Below are 20,460 nucleotides of genomic sequence, written 5' to 3'. Positions count from 1 at the left end.
TGAAGAAGACAGAGAAAGAGAGAGAGACTGAGAACTCATAACTGTCATATCTGTCTGTGTGTCCATCTCATCCACATCTATATTACTCGTTAACACTGCGAGACAAATATAAACGCTGTTACAAATGGAGCTGTAGCAACAAAACCTGTTGCTTAAAGGGATAGTTCACCCAAAAATGAAAACTTGATGTTTATCTGCTTACCCCCAGGACATCCAAGATGTAGGTGACTTTGTTTCTTCAGTAGAACAGAAGCGAAGATTTTTAACTCAAAAAATCCTAATTTGGGTTTGTCTGTGTATGTTTTTTTGACTGTCAAAGCCGTGGATGCCATTGACTGCCATTATATGACTGACAGACTGCAACGATTTGAGTTAAAAATCTTCGCTTCTGTTCTACTGAAGAAACAAAGTCACCTACATCTTGGATGTCCTGGGGGTAAGCAGATAATCATCAAGTTTTCATTTTTGGGTGAACTATCCCTTTAAGAGGTCTATTGTTTTTATTCAGTTTTATTTGGTTAACTTGTTTGGCAAAAAAAACTATAATTTTTATATATATATATATATATATATATATATATATATACACACATACATACATACATATATTAGGGCTGGCAAATGATTAATCGTGAATAATCGCCGCATACAAAATAAAAGTTTGAGTTTGCCTAATATATATGTGTGTACTGTTTGTAATTATGCATATATAAATACAAGCACGGTATATATTTTAAAAATATTTACAAGTATATGTATTTCTTATATTTTTTTATAGAATTTATATTATATATAAAAACATATTTTGTACATAACCTATTTCTCTTAAATGTATACATGTGTATGTGTATATGTACTGTGTATTTATATATATATATATATATATATATATATATATATACATATATATAATTACACACAGTACACACACACACATATTAGGCAAACTCAAAGTTTTTTTTCTATGGGATTAATCATTTGACAGCCCTAAAAAAAATTATAGCAATATATATATATATATATTAAAAAAATAAAATAAATAAATAAATAATAATAATAATAATAATAATAATAATAATAATAATAATATTAATAATAATAAAAATTATATATATATATTTTTTTTTTAAATAAATAATATATATGGCCTTTTCACAGAAGTAGCTCTTTTTGTGTGTGTGTATATATATATATATATATATACATATATATATACATACATAATAATTACACACAGTACACACATACATATTAGGCAAACTCAAACTTTTTTCTATGGGATTAATCATTTGACAGCCCTAAAAAAATTATAGCAATATATAATAATAAAAAAAAAAAATAAAATAATAATAATATATACATACATACATACATACATACATATATATATATATATATATATATTTTTTTTAAATTAATTAATTTATTTTTTTAAGTAAATAATACATATGGCCTTTTCACAGAAGTAGCTCTTTTTGTGTATACATACATATATATATTAGGCAAACTCTAACTTTTTTGTATGCGATTAATCGTTTGACAGCCCTAATATATATATATATATATATATATATATATATATATATTATTATTATTATTTTTAATAAAATGAACTATTTTTTAAAAGTTGTTTTCACTAAACTAATACCAATACTTGCCAATAAATGTTTTAAAAAAAATGACATTAAATTAAAGTTATCATTTACTTTAAGTATTGGTATTAGTTTACTAAAAACTAATTTAAAAAATATCTAAAAACACAGTATTAGTTTTAAGTATGATATCTCTGATTTTCACACAAATAATTTTTCTGAAAACTTACTGGCACTTGTGCTTTTTGCTTACATCAAAGTGAAACTCCTGTTGACACATACATATTTTACATATGCATATAATTGGATGAGATATTTAGCATCACAAAGAATGAATTTAGTGCGACAGATTATGTTTTGACAGTTTAATTCAGATACAGATGAAAATATCTGACATTAACAAAGAGCAGCAGACAATATTAATACATTCGGTCCATTAAATGTATGCATGAATTCACAATGTTTACCAAACATGTGCTGAGGTAAAAAAGTAGCATTGTTGCCATAATTCCATTTTATACAGTATGTTACATTTAGGACTAATAGCATAATCATTGTGTTGATTATATAATAACACAGCCTGTGTAATCAAATAACAGTAAATATGGCCTTTTCAATGGTGAGGTCAAATTAAAAGAAAAAAGTGAGGTTAAACATCAAATAAAGAATATCAAATCATATTCTTCATTGTTTTTTGACTAAAAATTAAAATTCCATCATTGATTTATGTTGTTCCAAACCTATAAGACTGCCTTTCTTCTGTGGAACATGAAAAAGAAATATGTTTTTGTCTGTCCAATGTTGTTTGTTGTCAAAATATTTTCCACAGAAGAAAGAAAACACTAAAGAATAAGTAAATGCTGACAGAATGTTGATTTTTTTTGTGTGCACTATCCCTTTAAGAGCTACTGTCATTGTTGTGGAAGCAGTTCTGTATGTTTGCTAAGAGACCAGCAGTCTGACTGTATATAAAAACAGACCGCTGAGGCCGGCGAAGGCTGCCACGGCTATAGCCCTTACGACCAGGAACTCCATGGAGTCCTCGAGCTTGGTGTGCAGCCGCAGCACCTGTCTGTGAGTGTCCTCGCGGGAGCCCGAGTTCTCGATCACGTGATTGGCGAGTCCACGCTTCTCTTTGAGGGGCATCTGAGCGCCAATTCTCTGTTCGGCCTCCTCCTGACTCAAACCGTCCCTCTGCATGAGTCGGGACAGCTGCGTCGCCGGATCACTGCCAATATACACACTCATGAGGTGAATCCAAGGTTATTACTGTTAAATAAATTATACATTACATACATGCTGTTTGTAATATTGACAACTAGCATTTAAAATTTTAAATGTTGAAAAAATTTACCGCCAACTCCTCCTGAGATTCTACACTAATGTGGGTTGCCAGATTGAGGTTGATGAGTTGATTTCTTTTGCATTTAATATGTCACTGTTTAATACTTTTTACATTTTGCTTTTTTTTAAGGTGGGATAGAATCTGTGATCTCATAGCCTGTCCTTCTGCTGGCTTCCAAGGCTATAGTATGCAGCATTTTCCACCAACTGGCAACCCGGGGTGTCGAAATACTATTGGGTAAATTGGCAGTGGGCGGAGTCACACAGACCAAAACAAAAACAAATATTCTGACATGCAATGCACATTTCTAAGTAGAATAACTGGCTATAGCATTGTCTTTTAAAAAAAAACAAGTACGTGAACAGAGCGTTTTCTAAATGTCTGCAAATGTATTATGGTATTTTTATGCTTTAGTACAGTCAAAAAATTGCAAACAGCACCTTTAACTAAAATGAAGCTGAAATAAAATAAAATATTTGATTTACAAATTTAAACTGAAAAAATTTCTTTCTGTGAAAAAGAAGTACTAAAATTACTAAAAATAAAACAGAAATAAAATTTTATAAAAATACACATATTAAAAATTGTTAGACTTTTTTTTTTGTAAATATTTTTATTTATTTTTAAAAATTAGTTTAAGTAATAAATAAAAAAATATATTAAAACTAAAAAAAAAAAAAAAACTAATAAAAAATATTAATAAACACTATAATGGTATATAAATAATACTAAAATAACACTAAACACTCTAACACAGGTAACAGTCTAAAAACTTTAAAGCAATCCATCCAAACTGACTTTTGGTATAGCTGTTCATGAAAACAAAGACACTGAAAGAGAAAATAAACATTGTACCAGTATACGACAACAGTGTGAGTTAGGAAACGAGTGAGACGTCGTGTTTCGAAGAGCAGCGGCACATCCAAAATCACATATCTGTAGCCTAAAGAACAACACAAACATTAGTTCATGAGATTCTGGCATTTTTATCATAACACATTTGATTTTATGCACGTGTGAGTGTACCTTTAACAAAGTACAGCAGTATTTGTTTGAACATTTCTTTATGTATTTCTGGGTGTGTGATGGAGTTGAGAAGTTTTCGTTTCTCGGGGCTGGAGAAGATGATCTGCCCCAGCTTCCTTCTGTCAATCTCGCCATTGTCCAACAAAATTTCACGTCCAAAGTGCCGCACGATCAATCTGTACGCTGGGCTCTGGGGCTCCACCACTGAAAAAAAAAATTGCACAAATAAAACATATATTAAATAAATTAAATGCATATTAAATAAATAAATAAATCTTATATTTAAATATATTTCACTTAAGTAATTTAACTTTAAATTAATTAATTTTTATACGTTTTTAAATTGTAAATAACTTTAAATATACAATATTACATTTATTTTATTATTAAATATATATTAAATAATATATTATTTAAAAATTAATTCTATGTGTGTGTACCTATCTATATATCTATATACACTTAAATCAATTTTAAATAATAATTAAAAATGTTTATTTAAAAATAAATTAATCAATTAAATGAAATCTACATACATTACATTTATAATTTAATCTATTATAATTATTTATATATTGTATTTAATACGTTTTTTTTTTAAATCAGAATACACAAGCACTGAAGTTATTTAAGATTTTAATTTAATTTATTTTTCATTAATGTATTATTTTAAAAACTATTTGATTGATTGTTTTGTTTAAATCCTACTAATTAGTTTTCTAAATTGTGCCTAGATATTTTTCTTTTTTTTAAACGATTTTTAATTCATTTTTTCCAACACAGAAAATCCTACATATGACTTTATATACAAAATAATGCTAATGTACTAAAGACAAACACCTTTTCGGGCAACCACATCTGCATCGATGACAGGACAGCCCAGTTCTTTCAGTTGAGAAGACACTGTGCTCTTCCCTGAGGCGATGCCTCCGGTTAAACCCACCAGAAACATGCTGAAACACACAAATAATGGTCATTTACCCTCCAACATGTAATTATACAGTATGTGGCTGATTAATATTGGCCAGTGGCGCCTTCTAGCGGCCTCCACTGGAACCTCAATTAACATTTGGGCTCATAAATATGTAAAATACACCACGAGTAAGTAACCTAGATACAAACATTTCTAATAATACATTATTACTAACATTATAATAGTTGTCTTGTTTATAGCTGGATATTGAGTGGTTAAACTCAAGTTAAAGTAGTTAACAAATTTTGCTTAAGTTAAAAATCACCCGTAACACAATAATAATGTGATTAACGACGTTAATAAACAGCACTGACATTTTAAAATATTAAAAATGTACAGAAAGCAAACTTACCCAACAGCAATGACCTACTTCATATACTGTAAACAGAAATTATAAACGCGTTTCTGCATATATATACGCGAAAACAGAGACGAACCGCGAAGGAACCTCAAAACACAAATATGACACTTAATAGAAAATATCTAAAGGGTTTGAGGACTCTATAATAATGCTAGATAAATATAATCCCATTATTTGTGTACATAACATTGACCTGTACGCTTGTCGTGTTTCTCTTCCTCATCCTTGTAAATGAATGCAACGCGTCAGATCAGCGCCACCACTCGGCCTGGAGCGCAACAACGCTAATTATTATTTTTTTTTTTTTTTATATATATATAAAAGAATCACTGGATCACTGCCAATATACACACTCATGAGGTAAATCAAAGGTTATTACTGTTACAAAAATTATACATTACATACATGCTGTATGTAATATTGACAACTAGCAGTTAAAATTCAAAATTTTAAATGTTGGAAAAATTTACCGCCAACTCCTCCTAAGATTCTACACTAATGTGGGTTGCCAGATTGAGGTTGATGAGTTGATTTCTTTTGCATTTAATGTCACTGTTTAATACTTTTACATTTTGCTTTTTTTTAAGGTGGGATAGAATCTGTGATCTCATAGCCTGTCCTTCTGCTGGCTTCCAAGGCTATAATATGCAGCATTTTCCACCAATTGGCAACCCGGGGTGTCAAAATACTATTGGGTAAATTGGCAGTGGGCGGAGTCACACAGACCAAAACAAAAACAAATATTCTGACATGCAATGCACATTTCTAAGTAGAATAACTGGCTGTAGCATTGTCTTTCGAAAAAAACAAGTATGTGAACTGAGGGTTTTCTAAATGTCTGCAAATGTATTATGGTATTTTTATGCTTTAGTACAGTCAAAAAATTACAAACAGCACCTTTAACTAAAATAAAGCTGAAATAAAATAAAATATTTGATTAAAAACTTAAACTGAAAGAATTTCCTTCTGTGAAAAAGTACTAAAATTACTAAAAATAAAACAGAAATAAAAATTTATAAAAATACATATTTTAAAAATTATTTTTTTATATATATTTTAAAAAATATTTTTAAACATTTAGTTTATAGTTTTCTGTAAACAAGTAATAAATAAGAAAAAATATTACAACTAAAATTAAAAAGAAAAAAAGAAAACTAATTAAAAATATGAATAAACACTATGATGGTATATAAATAATACTAAAATAACACTAAACACTCTAACACAGGTAACAGTCTAAAAACTTTTAAGCAATCCATCCAAACTGGCTTTTGGTATAGCAGTTCATGAAAACAAAGAAACTGAAAGAGAAAATGAACATTGTACCAGTATACGACAACAGTGTGGGTTAGGAAACGAGTGAGACGTCGTGTTTCGAAGAGCAGCGGCACATCCAAAATCACATATCTGTAGTCTAAAGAACAACACAAACATTAGTTCATGAGATTCTGGCACACTTTTATAATTGTTTATTTGATTTTATGCATGTGTGAGTGTACCTTTACACTCCAACAACGCTAATTATTATTATTATTTTTTTTATATATAAAGAAAAATAAGAATGTAAAAGTTTTTGGAGTAAAACGTCAACATTTTCTCCCATTTATAATGATAGTGTAATCCCTGCCTGAACCAGCAAACTGGTTTAACATCATCTTTGGTTTTGATGCAATGATAGACAGGGAAGTCTTGTAGAGCAAAAGTAGAAATGGTAGAGGCTGTATTTAACAGCCTAGCACTATTTTGATATTTAGTTAATGATTTTATCCAAAGCAATGTATAGTTTTCTTATGCCATTGGTTTTTATCAGGCGATGGAACAAAGGTGGTCAACCTAGAACTAGTTCTACCAGTTAGTGTTGTTTGAACGCACTTCCTCTAGTTTTCAAGTGAGCATAAATACCTTTGTTAGCATGTTTGACCGTGTTTAATTACCTAGAGCTAAAAACTCTAGTACAAAGGTACTAATATGTTCCATTTAGGTACTAAAATGTACATTTTAGGTGCTAATATGCAACCTAAAAAGGGTACAGAAGTGTCCGACTGTGTAGGCCAGGGGTTCAAAGTCATTTTCAGACCTGGTTTATGATAACATATAATTTCTGACTCTTAACTTTGGTTTTAATTTAAGTTTAAACTTGCATATTTGTTTAAGTACATGTATATTTTCCTAGATTCAAACATCACCAAAGATCATATCTTTGGTGCAATAATGTAAATTGTATGTAGGTAATATACAGTATTTCCATATCAATATCTGGTCTACAGGTAATGTCAGAAGTCATTTATGTGAATTCACTCTTTTAATAACTTTTATGTATTATTGTCCCCCCCCCAACCCCCCACCCCAATGTTGCATCAATGCAATTTTTATATTTTTATAATGACCTTTGGCCTTTGTTATTATATACAAATTTTTAAAAATGCCTACAAAAATTCTAAGAACTTACAAAAATGGAAAATTATCTATATAGGAGAATGTAATTCGGAATATTCCATGTGTAAAAATGCAGGATTCCTACTAAAAACAAAAAATGAAGGAAAAACCCCACAAGAAATGGAATTTCTTTATTGTACAGCACATGACTTTTCGGACACGTCATAAGTAAAACAGTCCATTTCACATGTGATTTTTTTTTTTTTTCTTCCTAGGATATGAACAAATTATAAAATTGCAAAAGTTCCATCTGACATGATTTTAGAACAATTAAGCAAAGCTGTTGTGCACAATGGAAACAACATCATAATATTATCAGAGTCATATTCATATTCCGTCGAAGAGAGAAATATTTACACAGTACAGAAGGGAAATGTGTTTCAGAGCACCACATCACGTGATAAATGTACGCTGACAAAGGCATATCGAGATTTCCTCTAAATTACCCACAGGCTGTGAACAAAATATAAACAGAGGAAGAGAATGGCTTTGATTTCAGTTCTAGCAGGTTTGAGTGAAACTCATGCTAATCGTGTGTGCAATTTGAAAATAAGTGAAATTGTGGGTTGGTTTTTATATATTGAGACTGTAAGGTTTAAGGGTTTCAGCACCTAGAATATAATATAAAACATCCTAAAATCCTCTTGGGAATCCACAGCTACAGCTTGCACTAGATGTTAAGTCTCACTCTTAAGCCATAATCCAACACTTAATCTCAGTTCCAGTTATTATAAGGAAGGAAGGGTTGCAAAACAAATGACACACATATGAGACATGTTGCAACAGTGGTGTCATCTGTAGTAAGTTGACAATCATCACAAGAGACAGGGTTAATCACTGCTCTACATGTGATTGGCACCAGATCAGCATGAGCGGAGCTATTTTAGTAAAAGTCTCTTTCTATTATGTTTGATAGTCGTCAAATAGCTCTTGAGTGTCTCAGCCTTCATGCTCCTTATGGTACCCTGTAATCTTAATTACTTAAAACGTTGCTTTAAAAATCACATGTCTTGTGCTTGCTTTAATAATGGTGAACAAATAATAATAAATAGTTTTAAAAATTGTAAATAGAAAAGTAACATAAATTCTTAGCTTTTAATATTTAAATGGCTTATTAAAATGATCCGAGACTTTTGTCACAGTCAATGCAATGAAGACATATGTGAATATTAACAGTTTGGATGGAAATACATTGGCCAAACACTGGCCTGTAAACTGGTATATAAGATTTCATTTGAAATTTTGGCAAATTTCTTCCCATCAGGCATCGGTATCGGATGCATCTAGTATCCATCTTCATGCTTCAATAGTGTCTATTTTAATTTGTAGGCATAAAAAATCTGTTGTCCTATACTAGTTATCTCATGCACATATAGGCTATCATACATATACACAAAATGCTAATGGCTCTCTTTTAAAACGAATGAAAAGCTGGACTAAAAATGCTAATTGTGGGAAGCGTACATTCATATCTACTGTCAATGCTTTTTCATTTTAAGTGAGATTGGGGTCCCGCTGAAGAGTAACTTCATCCCTTCATCCCCATTTCCTATACAAATCTGAACTTTAATGCAACAAGTGCTAAATTTAGGCCTGTGACATCCTCAAAGACTAGATTCAAGAACAGCACTGGAGTGGAAAGTGTGGTATGGCGTAACATATAATACAATAAATCGAAAATGCAATGTGTAATGACTTAGAAATTGCTATAACATCACATTACACATAAATGTGAACACTAAGCCTTGTTTGTTTTTATTCATCTACCTAAGGACGAACAGTAAAAAATCTGGAATGTTTATAATCTGAACTGTACATTTCAGATTAGCAATGCACGAAACATATAAAATTAGTATGAAAGATTAAATGTGAAACTGACATCAAAATAATGGATACTGAAGGTAGAAGAACGAGAAAGTTGGGAAGAGTTACCAAGGAATATACTGCATCAGAACATAAGAAAATGGGTCTCTAAAACTCTTACATGAATTTCGGTAAAACGTCAAGTTCTTGATCCAACATATTGAAGACTTGAGCGAAAGCCATCCATTGAAAAAGTCTATCACCAAGCCATTGAGAGTGAAAAGGTACTTGGGTACTTTTGGATGCAATAGTTTGTAAGAGTCTGATTGGTTTGGAAATAGAAGGACTGTAAGACAAAGTCTTCCTCTTGTAGACCAGCATATTGTGTTGTTGTGTTGTGCTTTATTTTAATGCACTCGCCCTGTTGTTTGGTATCTCGTATTCCTCTATCTACAATGGCGTTCTAGTCTTGAATTTAATGTAATTCTTGGTGTGCAAAACACTAGGTTGGTATGATGCCACCAAATTTGTGTTCTTTGACCCCTGAGATGCATTCAAATTGATCTGTGAAAGTATGTTGTCATGGAAAGACTTCAAAATCCAATGGAATAATCATTTTGGAAACGTCTATCAACTTATAACGACACAAATAGTCAAACTTTCAGAGTCATTATCAATTTGAACACATCTCTAGTTAGTCCAATCATTCAAGGCAGCTGCTGGGATTGATTTCTCGCTCTACTTCTTGGCGTGAAACACCATTAGGGGGCGCTCTTCAATGCGCTGCCAGGGACTCTTCTTGTTTTCATCCTTGTCATCGAGGTCGTTGTCGTCTTCCGGGCTGGTGACGGAGTCACGTTGTGTTTCGCTGTTGCTACTACGTGAGCTGTTCCCACGGCTTCGACCTCTTCTCGGCATCGAAGACCCTCGGGGTTCTTCAGGACCGTCATCCAAAAGAGGGGTCAATGGGTTTTCCAGTGGTGAACTGGCTCCCATGCGGCTCACTCCTCCACTTAGATCCAGCGGATCATGGTAGGTTGGTTTGGAGTAGTGTTTTCCGCCACTTGTACTGCTCGAGCTGCTTCCTCCATGGCCCTTGCGTCCACTTCCGTGGTGTTCCTCTTTGTTCTTGCGACCAGATGCGGACTTGCGCTCATGCTGGGTCTCTTGAAGACTTGTGTCTACGCTTCGGTCCTTACTACTCCCGGCAGGGGCACTTAGCGTACTTTGGGCGCTGTGGTTTCCACTATGCGTTCCACTGTGGCTGAGATCGGCACCTACGTCAATGTACGAGTGGCGCACGTGAGCATTGGCGCGTCCGTCAAGTGATATGAACCAGGCACGTGGGTGTTGCTTCACCCCCAGTTCCAGAAGCTTCTTCTCGGTGAGCGCCTGCAGCTCCCCATTCATCTGGGAGATGGTGGAGTCATTGAACAAAACAGGGATGTGAACCGGTGCCGGTGGTCCACCGGGAGGCCACACACTCTCGTCGGAGCCTGCTGGAGATGCACCTTGCTGGGCGTCTAAATGGCCTGAACCAGGGGTTTGGCCTTGGTGGTTTTGGCCTTGAATTCCACTGCTGGCACCTTGCGAACTCTGTCCGTCTCGGTCCGCCTGGTTTGCCCCGTCTTTACCCTGATCTGTGGCACCAAACTCGGATGAAAGCCTCATGTAGTGGGCTGGAATCACAAGTGTTGGTACCATAGTACGGTACATGTTCTCCTTCATCTGATCCAGAGAGCTGCAGAATATAATCTGACCTGGTTGTGTATTGAGTGACGTTGGGCGAGCAAGGTGATCTGGGCCTTGCAAAACCTGTGAATACTCCGGTGGCTTGTCGACAAGTGGTGGAGAAGGCGGGTCGGATGTGTAGCCACGGTTATCATTGACAACATGTCTACGACGATAGTCGTGATCCTTGTCATCAGGGCTATAGTTGCGTCCGTAATCATCATGTAGAAGATTGCTATCCAGATTGCTTGTATCCGTAGATCGATGTACCTTCATTGGAAAACTCTCTGCATTCTTTTGGGCTCCTTTGGATTGCTTGGTCTTGGAGGAATGCCGAAGCTTATGGGCAGGAATGTGCCTTGTAAACTCATCCCGAGCACTTTTGAAAGCATGGGATGGGGATCCTTCGGATTTGTTGGCATCCATGTTGCCATTGGAGGCAGCGGATTCGACGTGGCCACCACAGATGAGGTTCAAATGGGACATGGAGGTGCCTTGGTCTCGCTTGGATCCGTTCAAAGCAGATGGTGCTTGAACCTGTTTCTGCTGCCGTCGAGGCTTCAAACATCTTCGTCTAGAAAACAGATGTTGACATTTAGTAAAAGCACTCTCAGATAGTCAGAAACGGTCATTTAATGTAATCTTGTGAAATACAGTTGAGGTCAAAAGTTTACATACACCTTGCAGAATCTGCAAAATGCTAATTATTTTACCAAAAAAAGAGGGATCATACAAAATGCATGTTATTTTTTTTATTTAGTACTGACCTGAATCAGATATTTCACATAAAATACGTTCACATATAGTCCACAAGAGAAGATAATAGTTGAATTTATAAAAATGACCAGTTCAAAAGTTTACATACACTTGATTCTTAATACTGTGTTGTTACCTGAATGATCCACAGCTGTCTATTTTTGTTTAGTTATAGTTGTTCATGAGTCCCTTGTTTGTCCTGAACAGTTAAACTGCTGCTGTTCTACAGAAGAATCCTTCAGGTCCCACAAATTCTTTGGTTTTTCAGGACTTTTGTGTATTTGAACCCTTTGCAACAATGACTGTGTGATTTTGAGATCCATCTTTTTACACTGAGGACAACTGAGGGACTCATATGCAACTATTACAGAAGGTTTAAACACCCAGTAATGCTTCAGAAGGAAACCCAAAGTTTTAAGATCCAGGGGGTGAATTTTTCAGGTCAGTGCTAAATAAAAAATAACATGTATTTTATGATGCCACTTATTTTGGTCAAATAATTAACATTTTGCAGATTCTGCAAGGTGTATGTAAACTTTTGACCTCAACTGTATATCTCACAGAGGGAAAACATGCCTGTGGTGACAGTTCTTCAAAGTGGTATTATGTTGCATCTTGCATGTTTTGAATAGCTTCAAAAGTGAAATGTCCAGTGAGTGGCACCAAAAGCATGTTCAAAATAGAGGCATGTCTTTCTAATGAGCCTATGTTGCCTCTAATTACACATAATTTAGACAAACCAGTACACACCTGCAATAATAGAGCAGGACGCAGAGCAAGACTAGTACCAACAGAGCGAGAGATCCCAAGATGGACAGCAGAAAGAAGGTGTGGTAGGCAGTGATATCCCTCAGGCCTGGGTGAGACAAACCTGAGCCTAGTGTTCAAATACAAAGCACGATCAGCATTTGTCTACATGTTTTTTGTTTGAGTCAAGGATACAAAAAACATGTGTAAAATACAAAAGATGTGTATTTTGTAGAATTGCATTTGAGTATGACACCTGCTGAAGAACGGAAAGCTGCAATCCAGTAGCCAAGCTGGGAGGCAGTGAAGTCCCACGTTAGCTGCGATCCCTCTCGAGTGATAAATCCTGTTCCGTTTCGAACCCATAGTCCTAAACACAAATGCATAGCATTATTCCAAAAAAGAGAAGTTAGCATTGACTGCCCTTAAGCAGGACTTCCTTTGCATTTCGATTATCACAGATGGGACTACTTTTTGCTGTGTGTACCTGTCTTGGTGTCATACATCCATACGGGTATGCTGGTGGCAGATCGTATGTGGGTATCAGAAGGCAGAGGCACGGAGATATGAACGGGCTCACTGACCTCAACCGCTCGACCCTCGCGGTCAAACAGTTGCGCGCTGACCGCTGCTATTGTTGTCAGGTCCGTCCAGCCATTCTCTCCTCCTTAAAACAGTTACATTATTATAAATATACTGTATTATCTATAGCTCTATTTCATACAGTAAGACTCTTTTACAAGCCTCTCCATATGGAGCATTTATTGTGGTTCAAATATGTGTTAAGTAGTGCTGTCAAACGATTAATTGTGATTAATCGCATCCAAAATAAAAGGTTTTTTACATAATATATGTGTGAATTTTGTATATGTATTATGTATATATAAATACACACAAAGTATATATTTTGAAAATATTTAATATTTACACCATAACAATATATTTTTCTTAAATATATACATGCATGGATGTAATTAATTGTGATTAATCATTTGACAGCACTCTCTCTCTCTTCTTCAGCTTGCTCCCTTTATCAGGGGTCGCCACAGTGGAGAGATCCACACAGCCGAATTTGGAACATGTTTAATTATTTGACAGCAGTGTAAAGTAAGTATCTTTACAGAAAGACTAATGTTTTTCATACCAGTGTTGTTTGGTTCAAGAGCGAGTGGGTAAGGGAATGAGTTAATTTCATTCTGCTCTCTGGCTGTTGTTAAAACTGCGGTAAGTTCAGTGTAGGAGGAGTTAAACTGTAGGCTCCGCCTTGGAACCTGCAGCCATGGCTGGCTCCGCCCACCTGAAGGTTAAAACAGCAAAAGAAATTAAGTGAAAAAACATAACTACACTTTTTTTTTAAAGAAATTAGTGTCACATACTTAAATAAAATGTGCCTAAATTTGTGTCTTTATTTTTTTCTCATGCATTTCACATTATTTGGAGCCTTTGAAGACACAGAAATATATATATATATATATAAATTGCCAATGTTATCATATTTTATATGAATATGGGACATTTTGTGGAAACCAAAATGATTCTGATTGCTTAATAGATTGAATTAATAAGCCTGTGGACCAAGTAGTGTATTCTGGAATCGAAACACCAGGTTTCAATGTGAGTGTGTGTGACATATTTGCTTTGGATAAAAGCATCTGCTAAATGTCTAAATGCAGTGTAATGATTGCACTACGTGGCTGGGTTGCCACTTAGGCAATACACTTCTTTTGTTCTATTATTTTCTGAAATGTAAGCCTCTCTGAGGCACGTCACTGATAACTCAACAATAGCTGTCGTTACGTCATAATAAAAGCCCTATCATTAGTGGAATTAGAGCAATTAGCGGATTCAGATGCCAAAAGATTCTGTAATGCAATAGAATATTCCTGCTGTTGCTATGGTGACAGCTGCAGAAAGCTAAAGTGTCAGGTTGACATAAGCTGAAAGCATCAATGGGTGAGAAGAAAAAATATATATTTATATAAACATGCATATGCCAACTTTGTCACTTTTTGGTACACCCACCCACACAATAATAATCTTATTTTCTGTTAAGATATGATTTTATGATAATCATGTGTGTGTGTGTGTATATAAAGTTGTTTTAAAGGTCACTGATGTTTTCTTACTTGGAGAGCCATGAAACACCTGGATGACATCATCATATAGGATCAGTGTGCCAGGCTTCTGGGCCATCAGGTAAAGACTGACAGAGGCATATACTAAAAAAGAGAAAAAGAGATGTGCTAAAAAGGTAGTAAATTAAAACAGGCATACATGTCTGTTATGCAATAGCATTTTAAAATACATAATTATAAACGTTACTAAAATCAGAAATGGTAGATATGTGCTAGTTAATGTCACATTGGACTAAATATGCCAACTTTGCTCATACAGGGTATGTGTTTTTAATAATTGTACTTTTTTAATTTGTTGCTTTTAAATTTCTTGTTATGCTGTATTATTTAGAAACAGGTTTTGTATCTCTTTTTGAAATTGACTAGTCATAGGCCTCATTGATCTAAGCTTACATATCTCAGTTTTTGAGTAAACCTTGGCAAAATTATCCACACATAATGCATTTTTCACTCAAAAAACTAAGATGCATAAGCTCAGAAATACAAAACTGTGCTAGTTGAAAGAAATCAAGTTAAACCCTAGATTCAATAATGCAATTTTTTTTAAAGGCAGACTTTTTTGACAGAAAACACCAAGTTAGGGAAAGGATTTTCAGCACAGAAAAAGTTATAAACATTTTATATAAGTTTATTCATGGTTACTTCTAACTCTTAATAAACATGTCAAGTTTTAGGATTTTGAAAAAAATCAAAACAAAGAAAAATTCTGTCAGATTCTGAATGAGATGCAACTCAACTGTATTTAGTTCACATTAGTGTTTACTCACGGGGTAAACGGCTGGCGTGCCATGGCACTGAGCTGGTGAGGTAATCTCTCTGAGATGCCGTAATGATTACCCATGTTCCCGTGCGGTACAGGAAGCTGACGACCTGCACGCCATCACTGCCTGCTTTGCTTTGTGCCAGCAGAGTCTGGTTACCATGAACAGCAATAGCAGCGTTGGCCAGGGGTGAAAGATCACCGCTGTCAAACACCTGGACCCTCACTTGCACCTCTGAGAGAGATAAAACAAGTTTACATGACCGGATGCATGGCAAGAACAGACATGTTTAGATTAAAAAATAATAAGATAAACCAGAAATACGATGCACTAAAAGACCAAATGCACACAGAAACCTTAGATTGCATGATTCTTATAAATGAATACAAGGTAGCTTAAAGCATTCACAGCTCACTCTGAAACAATAGCATGCAATCATCAGCTAAAGTGATAAATAAGCACTCTGTCAGTGGGCCTGAGCAAATCTTAGATTTGCATAACTGATAAACACACAAAACCTGTTTAGACATCATTTGCTTTTTAATGCAGCTGATAGCTTGACAATGTCAGACTGGTACTGAATTTGTAAAGGCCGATATTCTAATAATGTGCACTTATTGTTTTCTGTCTATAAAGCCATGCAATGCACTTTTGAGTGAAATTCGTCAAAATCTGCGTTTCACAATTTGCATTCAGCAATCATAGACCGATGCATAGAAATACTACGTTTTTGCAGTAGCATTCGGCTCGCTTGCTCGATGTTTTGGGCATAAAATAGCCCACCACTCCCTCATCCATACCCGCTATGCGCCCCTTTATTCTCTACTCACCGAGAGCTTCCCTTTCAGGGATCGATTTACCGGCTGTGCCTTTAAAACCGGACAAAAATATAAAGAAGAGAAAACGAGAGACGAAAAAGGATGGCATCTTCAAAGCTACATTGCTGTTTCCACCTCGTCAGCCATATGTGGTTGTGTGTGTGTTTTTTCAGACATGGTTGCCAGCATCCTTCAGTGTGATGCGGGATGCTGCGCTGCTGCCGCCTCTCATTGTCAGTGGAGGAGGAAAAACAGCGGCCTCAAGTGGACCAACAGGGCGGTACGTTTAAATAAACCTCAGCAATTTTGTATCTACTGTACTGTTTGTTTTGGGAATCTGTTCTGGTTACAAATACAGGTTTTTTCACGTCACCAATCGGCCATATTGGCGGCGCTGAATGTAAACAATGCCACTGAAACAGAAGGAAACTTGTGCTAATTATTTCTGCTTAAAATTGCCACTTACTGTCATGTTTTGGGCTGTACTAATCGCTCGGACCGGGAAAAACATTTGGAGTACTATAGACTGCCAAAGGTTATAACAAATCAAAGAGAAGTGTGCATAAAACTATTAGCAGAATAACGTATTCAGTAGTACATTAACCGTGTAATCGATGTTGTTGTTTACATCCGAGTATCACCAATATGGCCGTGCATCCGGGTACCTGATTAAACCGTTAGTAAAATCCAATAACACAAAATTCATTTGTTTTCTAGCAGTGATTTTGGTTTCAAATCAAATGACTAATTCAAAAATTTCTTAAAGGAGAAGTCCACTTCCAGAACAACAATTTACACATCATGTACTCACCCCCTTGTCATCCACAATGTTCATGTCTTTCTTTCTTCAGTCGTAAAGAAATTATGTTTTTTCAGCATTTTTTCTCCATATAATGGACTGATATGGTGCCCCGAATTTGAACTTTCAAAATGCAGTTTAAATGCGGTTTCAAACGATCCCAAATGCGGTTGTAAACGATCCCAGCCGAGGAAGAAGGGTCTTATTTAGCATAACAATTGGTTATTGTAATAAAAATAATACAATTTATATACTTTTTAATGCCAAACGCTTGTCTTGTCTACTCTGCCTGGACTGTTTTTGTTCCTGTTCATGACAGTTAGGGTATGTCGAAAAACTCCCATCTCATGTTCTCCCTCAACTTCAAAATCATCTTATATCGCTGTTGTACCTTTTTTGTTAAGGGTGTTTGATCTTTTTTTGCATGTTCACTTTGTAAAGACTGGGTCGGTACTTCTGCAGCGATGTAGGATGATTTTGAAATGATTTTTGAAGTTGAGGGAGAAAATATGATTGGAGTTTTTTGATGTACCCTAACTGTCTTGAGCCAGAATACACAGAGTTTAAGGAGAGCAAGGCAAGATGAGCGTTTGAGGATAAAAAGTATTTAAATTGTATTTTTTTAAATGAAAATAACCAACCGTTTCGCTAGATAAGACCCTTCTTCCTCGGCTGGGATTGTTTACAACCGCATTTGGGATCGTTTGAAGCCTCATTTAAACTGCATTTTGGAAGTTCAAAATCGTGGCACCATATCAGTCCATTATATGGGGAAAAATGCTAAAATGTTTTCCTCAGAAAACATAATTTCTTTACGACTGAAGAAAGAAAGACATGAACATCGTGGATGACAAGAGGGTACATTATTTGTAAATTGTTGTTCTAGAAGTGGAGTTCTCCTTTAAAGGAATAGTTTACCTGAAATTTAAAATTTGCTTAATTTTGTCCCCCATCTTCCCAACTTCCTCAGGCCATCCAAAATGTAGATGAATTGGTTTCTTCGTAAGATTTGGAGATATTAATCATTACGTCATTTGCTCCCCAGTGTATCCTCTGTGTGAATGGGTGCCGTCAGAATGAGAGTCCAAACAGCTGATAAAAACATCACAATAATCCACAAGTAATCCACACCACTCCAGTTCATCAATTAACATCTTGTGAAGTGAAAAGCTGCATGTTTGTAAGAAACAAATCCATCTTTAAGACATTTTAAGACATTTCAAACCATCACTTTGTGCAAAATACAGTTCCTCTATCCATTAGATTGCTTTCTCCAGTTAGAAAGTCTGAAACAGGAGAGAAATGTACACAGATCAAGCACCGCTTACAAGCCAAAATAGTTCTAAACAAGTACGTTGGTGGATTTTGATGCGAGACGACAACAGAAAATGGATTTTTAGCATTATTATGGATGAAAAAGTGGATTACTTGTGGGTTATTGTGATGTTTTCATCAGCTCTCATTCTGACAACACCCATTCACTGCAAGGATCCATTGGTGAGCAAGTGTATGTGTGTGTGTTTGAAATGTGTTGCTGTGCTGCAAGAAAATACTCCACACCTAAAAAGCTCTTCATGGAAGACTGCAAACAATGCAGGTGTTATTTGCCTCAAAATACCTAGAGGGCGCTATTTAAGCGATTATTCTAATCTGACTTGATCATGAATGTGAGTAAATGGAATAAACTTAACACTAGGTCCAAATTCATATAACAGTCCACATTATGAGCATCTTTACTACAGTAATTGTGTGAAAGGTGACAGACACTAATTCAGCGGTGGTGGTAGAACCTGCTCCGTGCCGTCCCACAGGTAATTCCTGCTGTGAAATAGGTCAAATGTGAACAGCTTATGTAAGAGAAGAGTGGGGGTCGAGGGTCTAGGGGCCGAGTGGTCTTTTCAGACTTCTACGCAAGAAAATGAATCCTGAAAAATCTGTAAGGAGGATTAACAGCGAAGTACAACCAATCTGTGCTAATGTAAATAGTAGTAGTAATTTAGATAACACTTGATAAAACAGATAAGACATATATGAGCTGATAATGTGACACTCATTTTCTTTCATCCAGATCTGCTACCTTAGAAATATATTAAAATACATTAATATATATAGACAGTGACTTGATTTTGATTTCAATGTTTGTAAAATTAACTTATACATTGTTTTTAATATTTTTTTAATTTCATATATTTTAGATTTTATTTTTTTTTACTTAAAATTAGTTTGATTATAATTTATAATATTTTATATATTATATTTTATATGTTAGTACTATATATATATATATATATATATATATATATATTACTAACATATAAAATGTATATATATATATGTGTGTGTGTGTATATATATATATATATATATTATATATTTGTATATATATATATATATATATATATATATATATATATATTTTTAAATATTTTTACTTAAAAATATATAATATATTTTAATATAATTCATAATATTTTATATGTTATTAATTTTTTGTATGGATGTTTTACCTTGAAAACACAAAAACATAAAAAAAAAGTCCACACCCACCTGTATTTTTCATTTTTATTCCCAGTTTACATCACATGACATTTTTAGAGTCATTAAATCAAAATCTTTGTAAAAATGTTATACGTTTACAAAATTGTAGGAAACTAACATTAATACTTCAACAAAATATTAACTTTCAATGACCATGGCACATTAAAACCATTTTTTAAAAAATATTCTTTATTATCTCAGACATCCTTATTTAATTGTAAAAGTATGCAAGTAGATAAAGTACGATCTTCAAAGACATACAGAGAAACAGAAATAAATACTAAAAATAACAAAAAAATAACCAATCTGTGCTAATGTAAGTAGTAGTAGTAACTTAGATAACACTTGATAAAGACATATATGAGCAGATAAGACATATCTGAGCTGATAATGTGACACTCATTTTCTTTCGCCCAGATCTGTTACCTTAGAAATATATTAAAATACATAAATATATATATACAGTGACTCGATTTTGAGTTCAATGTTTGTAAAATTAACTTATACATTGTGTTTTTTTATATTTTTTTTAATTTCATATATTTTAGATTTTAAAATATTTTTTACTTAAAAATATTTTGAATATAATTCATAATATTTTATATATTATATTTTATATGTTAGTACTATATATATATA

At 34.2% G+C, this 20,460-nt stretch overlaps 2 protein-coding genes across 2 annotated transcripts; both read right to left on the bottom strand.

Moving 5' to 3' along the window:
* Positions 1-1,938: 1,938 nt before the first annotated feature.
* dcakd (dephospho-CoA kinase domain containing) lies at positions 1,939-5,510 on the bottom strand. Its single transcript, XM_051098520.1, has 5 exons — positions 5,289-5,510; positions 4,804-4,916; positions 3,964-4,167; positions 3,793-3,880; positions 1,939-2,820 (listed from the first exon to the last, which is right to left on the bottom strand). The coding sequence occupies exons 2-5, from the start codon at positions 4,913-4,915 to the stop codon at positions 2,535-2,537; spliced, it is 690 nt and encodes a 229-aa protein (XP_050954477.1). The 5' UTR covers position 4,916; positions 5,289-5,510; the 3' UTR covers positions 1,939-2,534.
* A 3,060-nt stretch (positions 5,511-8,570) lies between these two features.
* LOC127155915 (protein FAM171A2) lies at positions 8,571-16,702 on the bottom strand. The gene is made up of 8 exons (XM_051098507.1): positions 16,497-16,702; positions 15,673-15,900; positions 14,897-14,989; positions 13,915-14,067; positions 13,258-13,437; positions 13,027-13,140; positions 12,774-12,900; positions 8,571-11,841 (listed from the first exon to the last, which is right to left on the bottom strand). The coding sequence occupies exons 1-8, from the start codon at positions 16,591-16,593 to the stop codon at positions 10,275-10,277; spliced, it is 2,559 nt and encodes an 852-aa protein (XP_050954464.1). The 5' UTR covers positions 16,594-16,702; the 3' UTR covers positions 8,571-10,274.
* Between the last annotated feature and the right edge of the window lie 3,758 nt (positions 16,703-20,460).

This window comes from Labeo rohita, chromosome 24 (assembly GCF_022985175.1).
Source record: "Labeo rohita strain BAU-BD-2019 chromosome 24, IGBB_LRoh.1.0, whole genome shotgun sequence".
Taxonomy (NCBI): domain Eukaryota; kingdom Metazoa; phylum Chordata; class Actinopteri; order Cypriniformes; family Cyprinidae; genus Labeo; species Labeo rohita.
This window is presented reverse-complemented; position numbering and strand designations above follow the sequence as displayed.

Bases quoted from the DNA above. Each gene is read 5' to 3' on its own strand.
- dcakd (XM_051098520.1), bottom strand. From the start codon at position 4,915: ATGTTTCTGGTGGGTTTAACCGGAGGCATCGCCTCAGGGAAGAGCACA. The intron at 3,881-3,963 runs GTACACTCACAC...GTTGTTCTTTAG, and splicing joins ACTGCTGTACTTTGTTAAAG to GCTACAGATATGTGATTTTG. The intron at 2,821-3,792 runs GTACAATGTTTA...GTATATTGGCAG, and splicing joins CACACTGTTGTCGTATACTG to TGATCCGGCGACGCAGCTGT.
- LOC127155915 (XM_051098507.1), bottom strand. From the start codon at position 16,593: ATGCCATCCTTTTTCGTCTCTCGTTTTCTCTTCTTTATATTTTTGTCC. The intron at 15,901-16,496 runs GTGAGTAGAGAA...TATCTCTCTCAG, and splicing joins CCCTGAAAGGGAAGCTCTCG to AGGTGCAAGTGAGGGTCCAG. The intron at 11,842-12,773 runs GTGTGTACTGGT...TCTGTTTTCTAG, and splicing joins GTCCTGCTCTATTATTGCAG to ACGAAGATGTTTGAAGCCTC.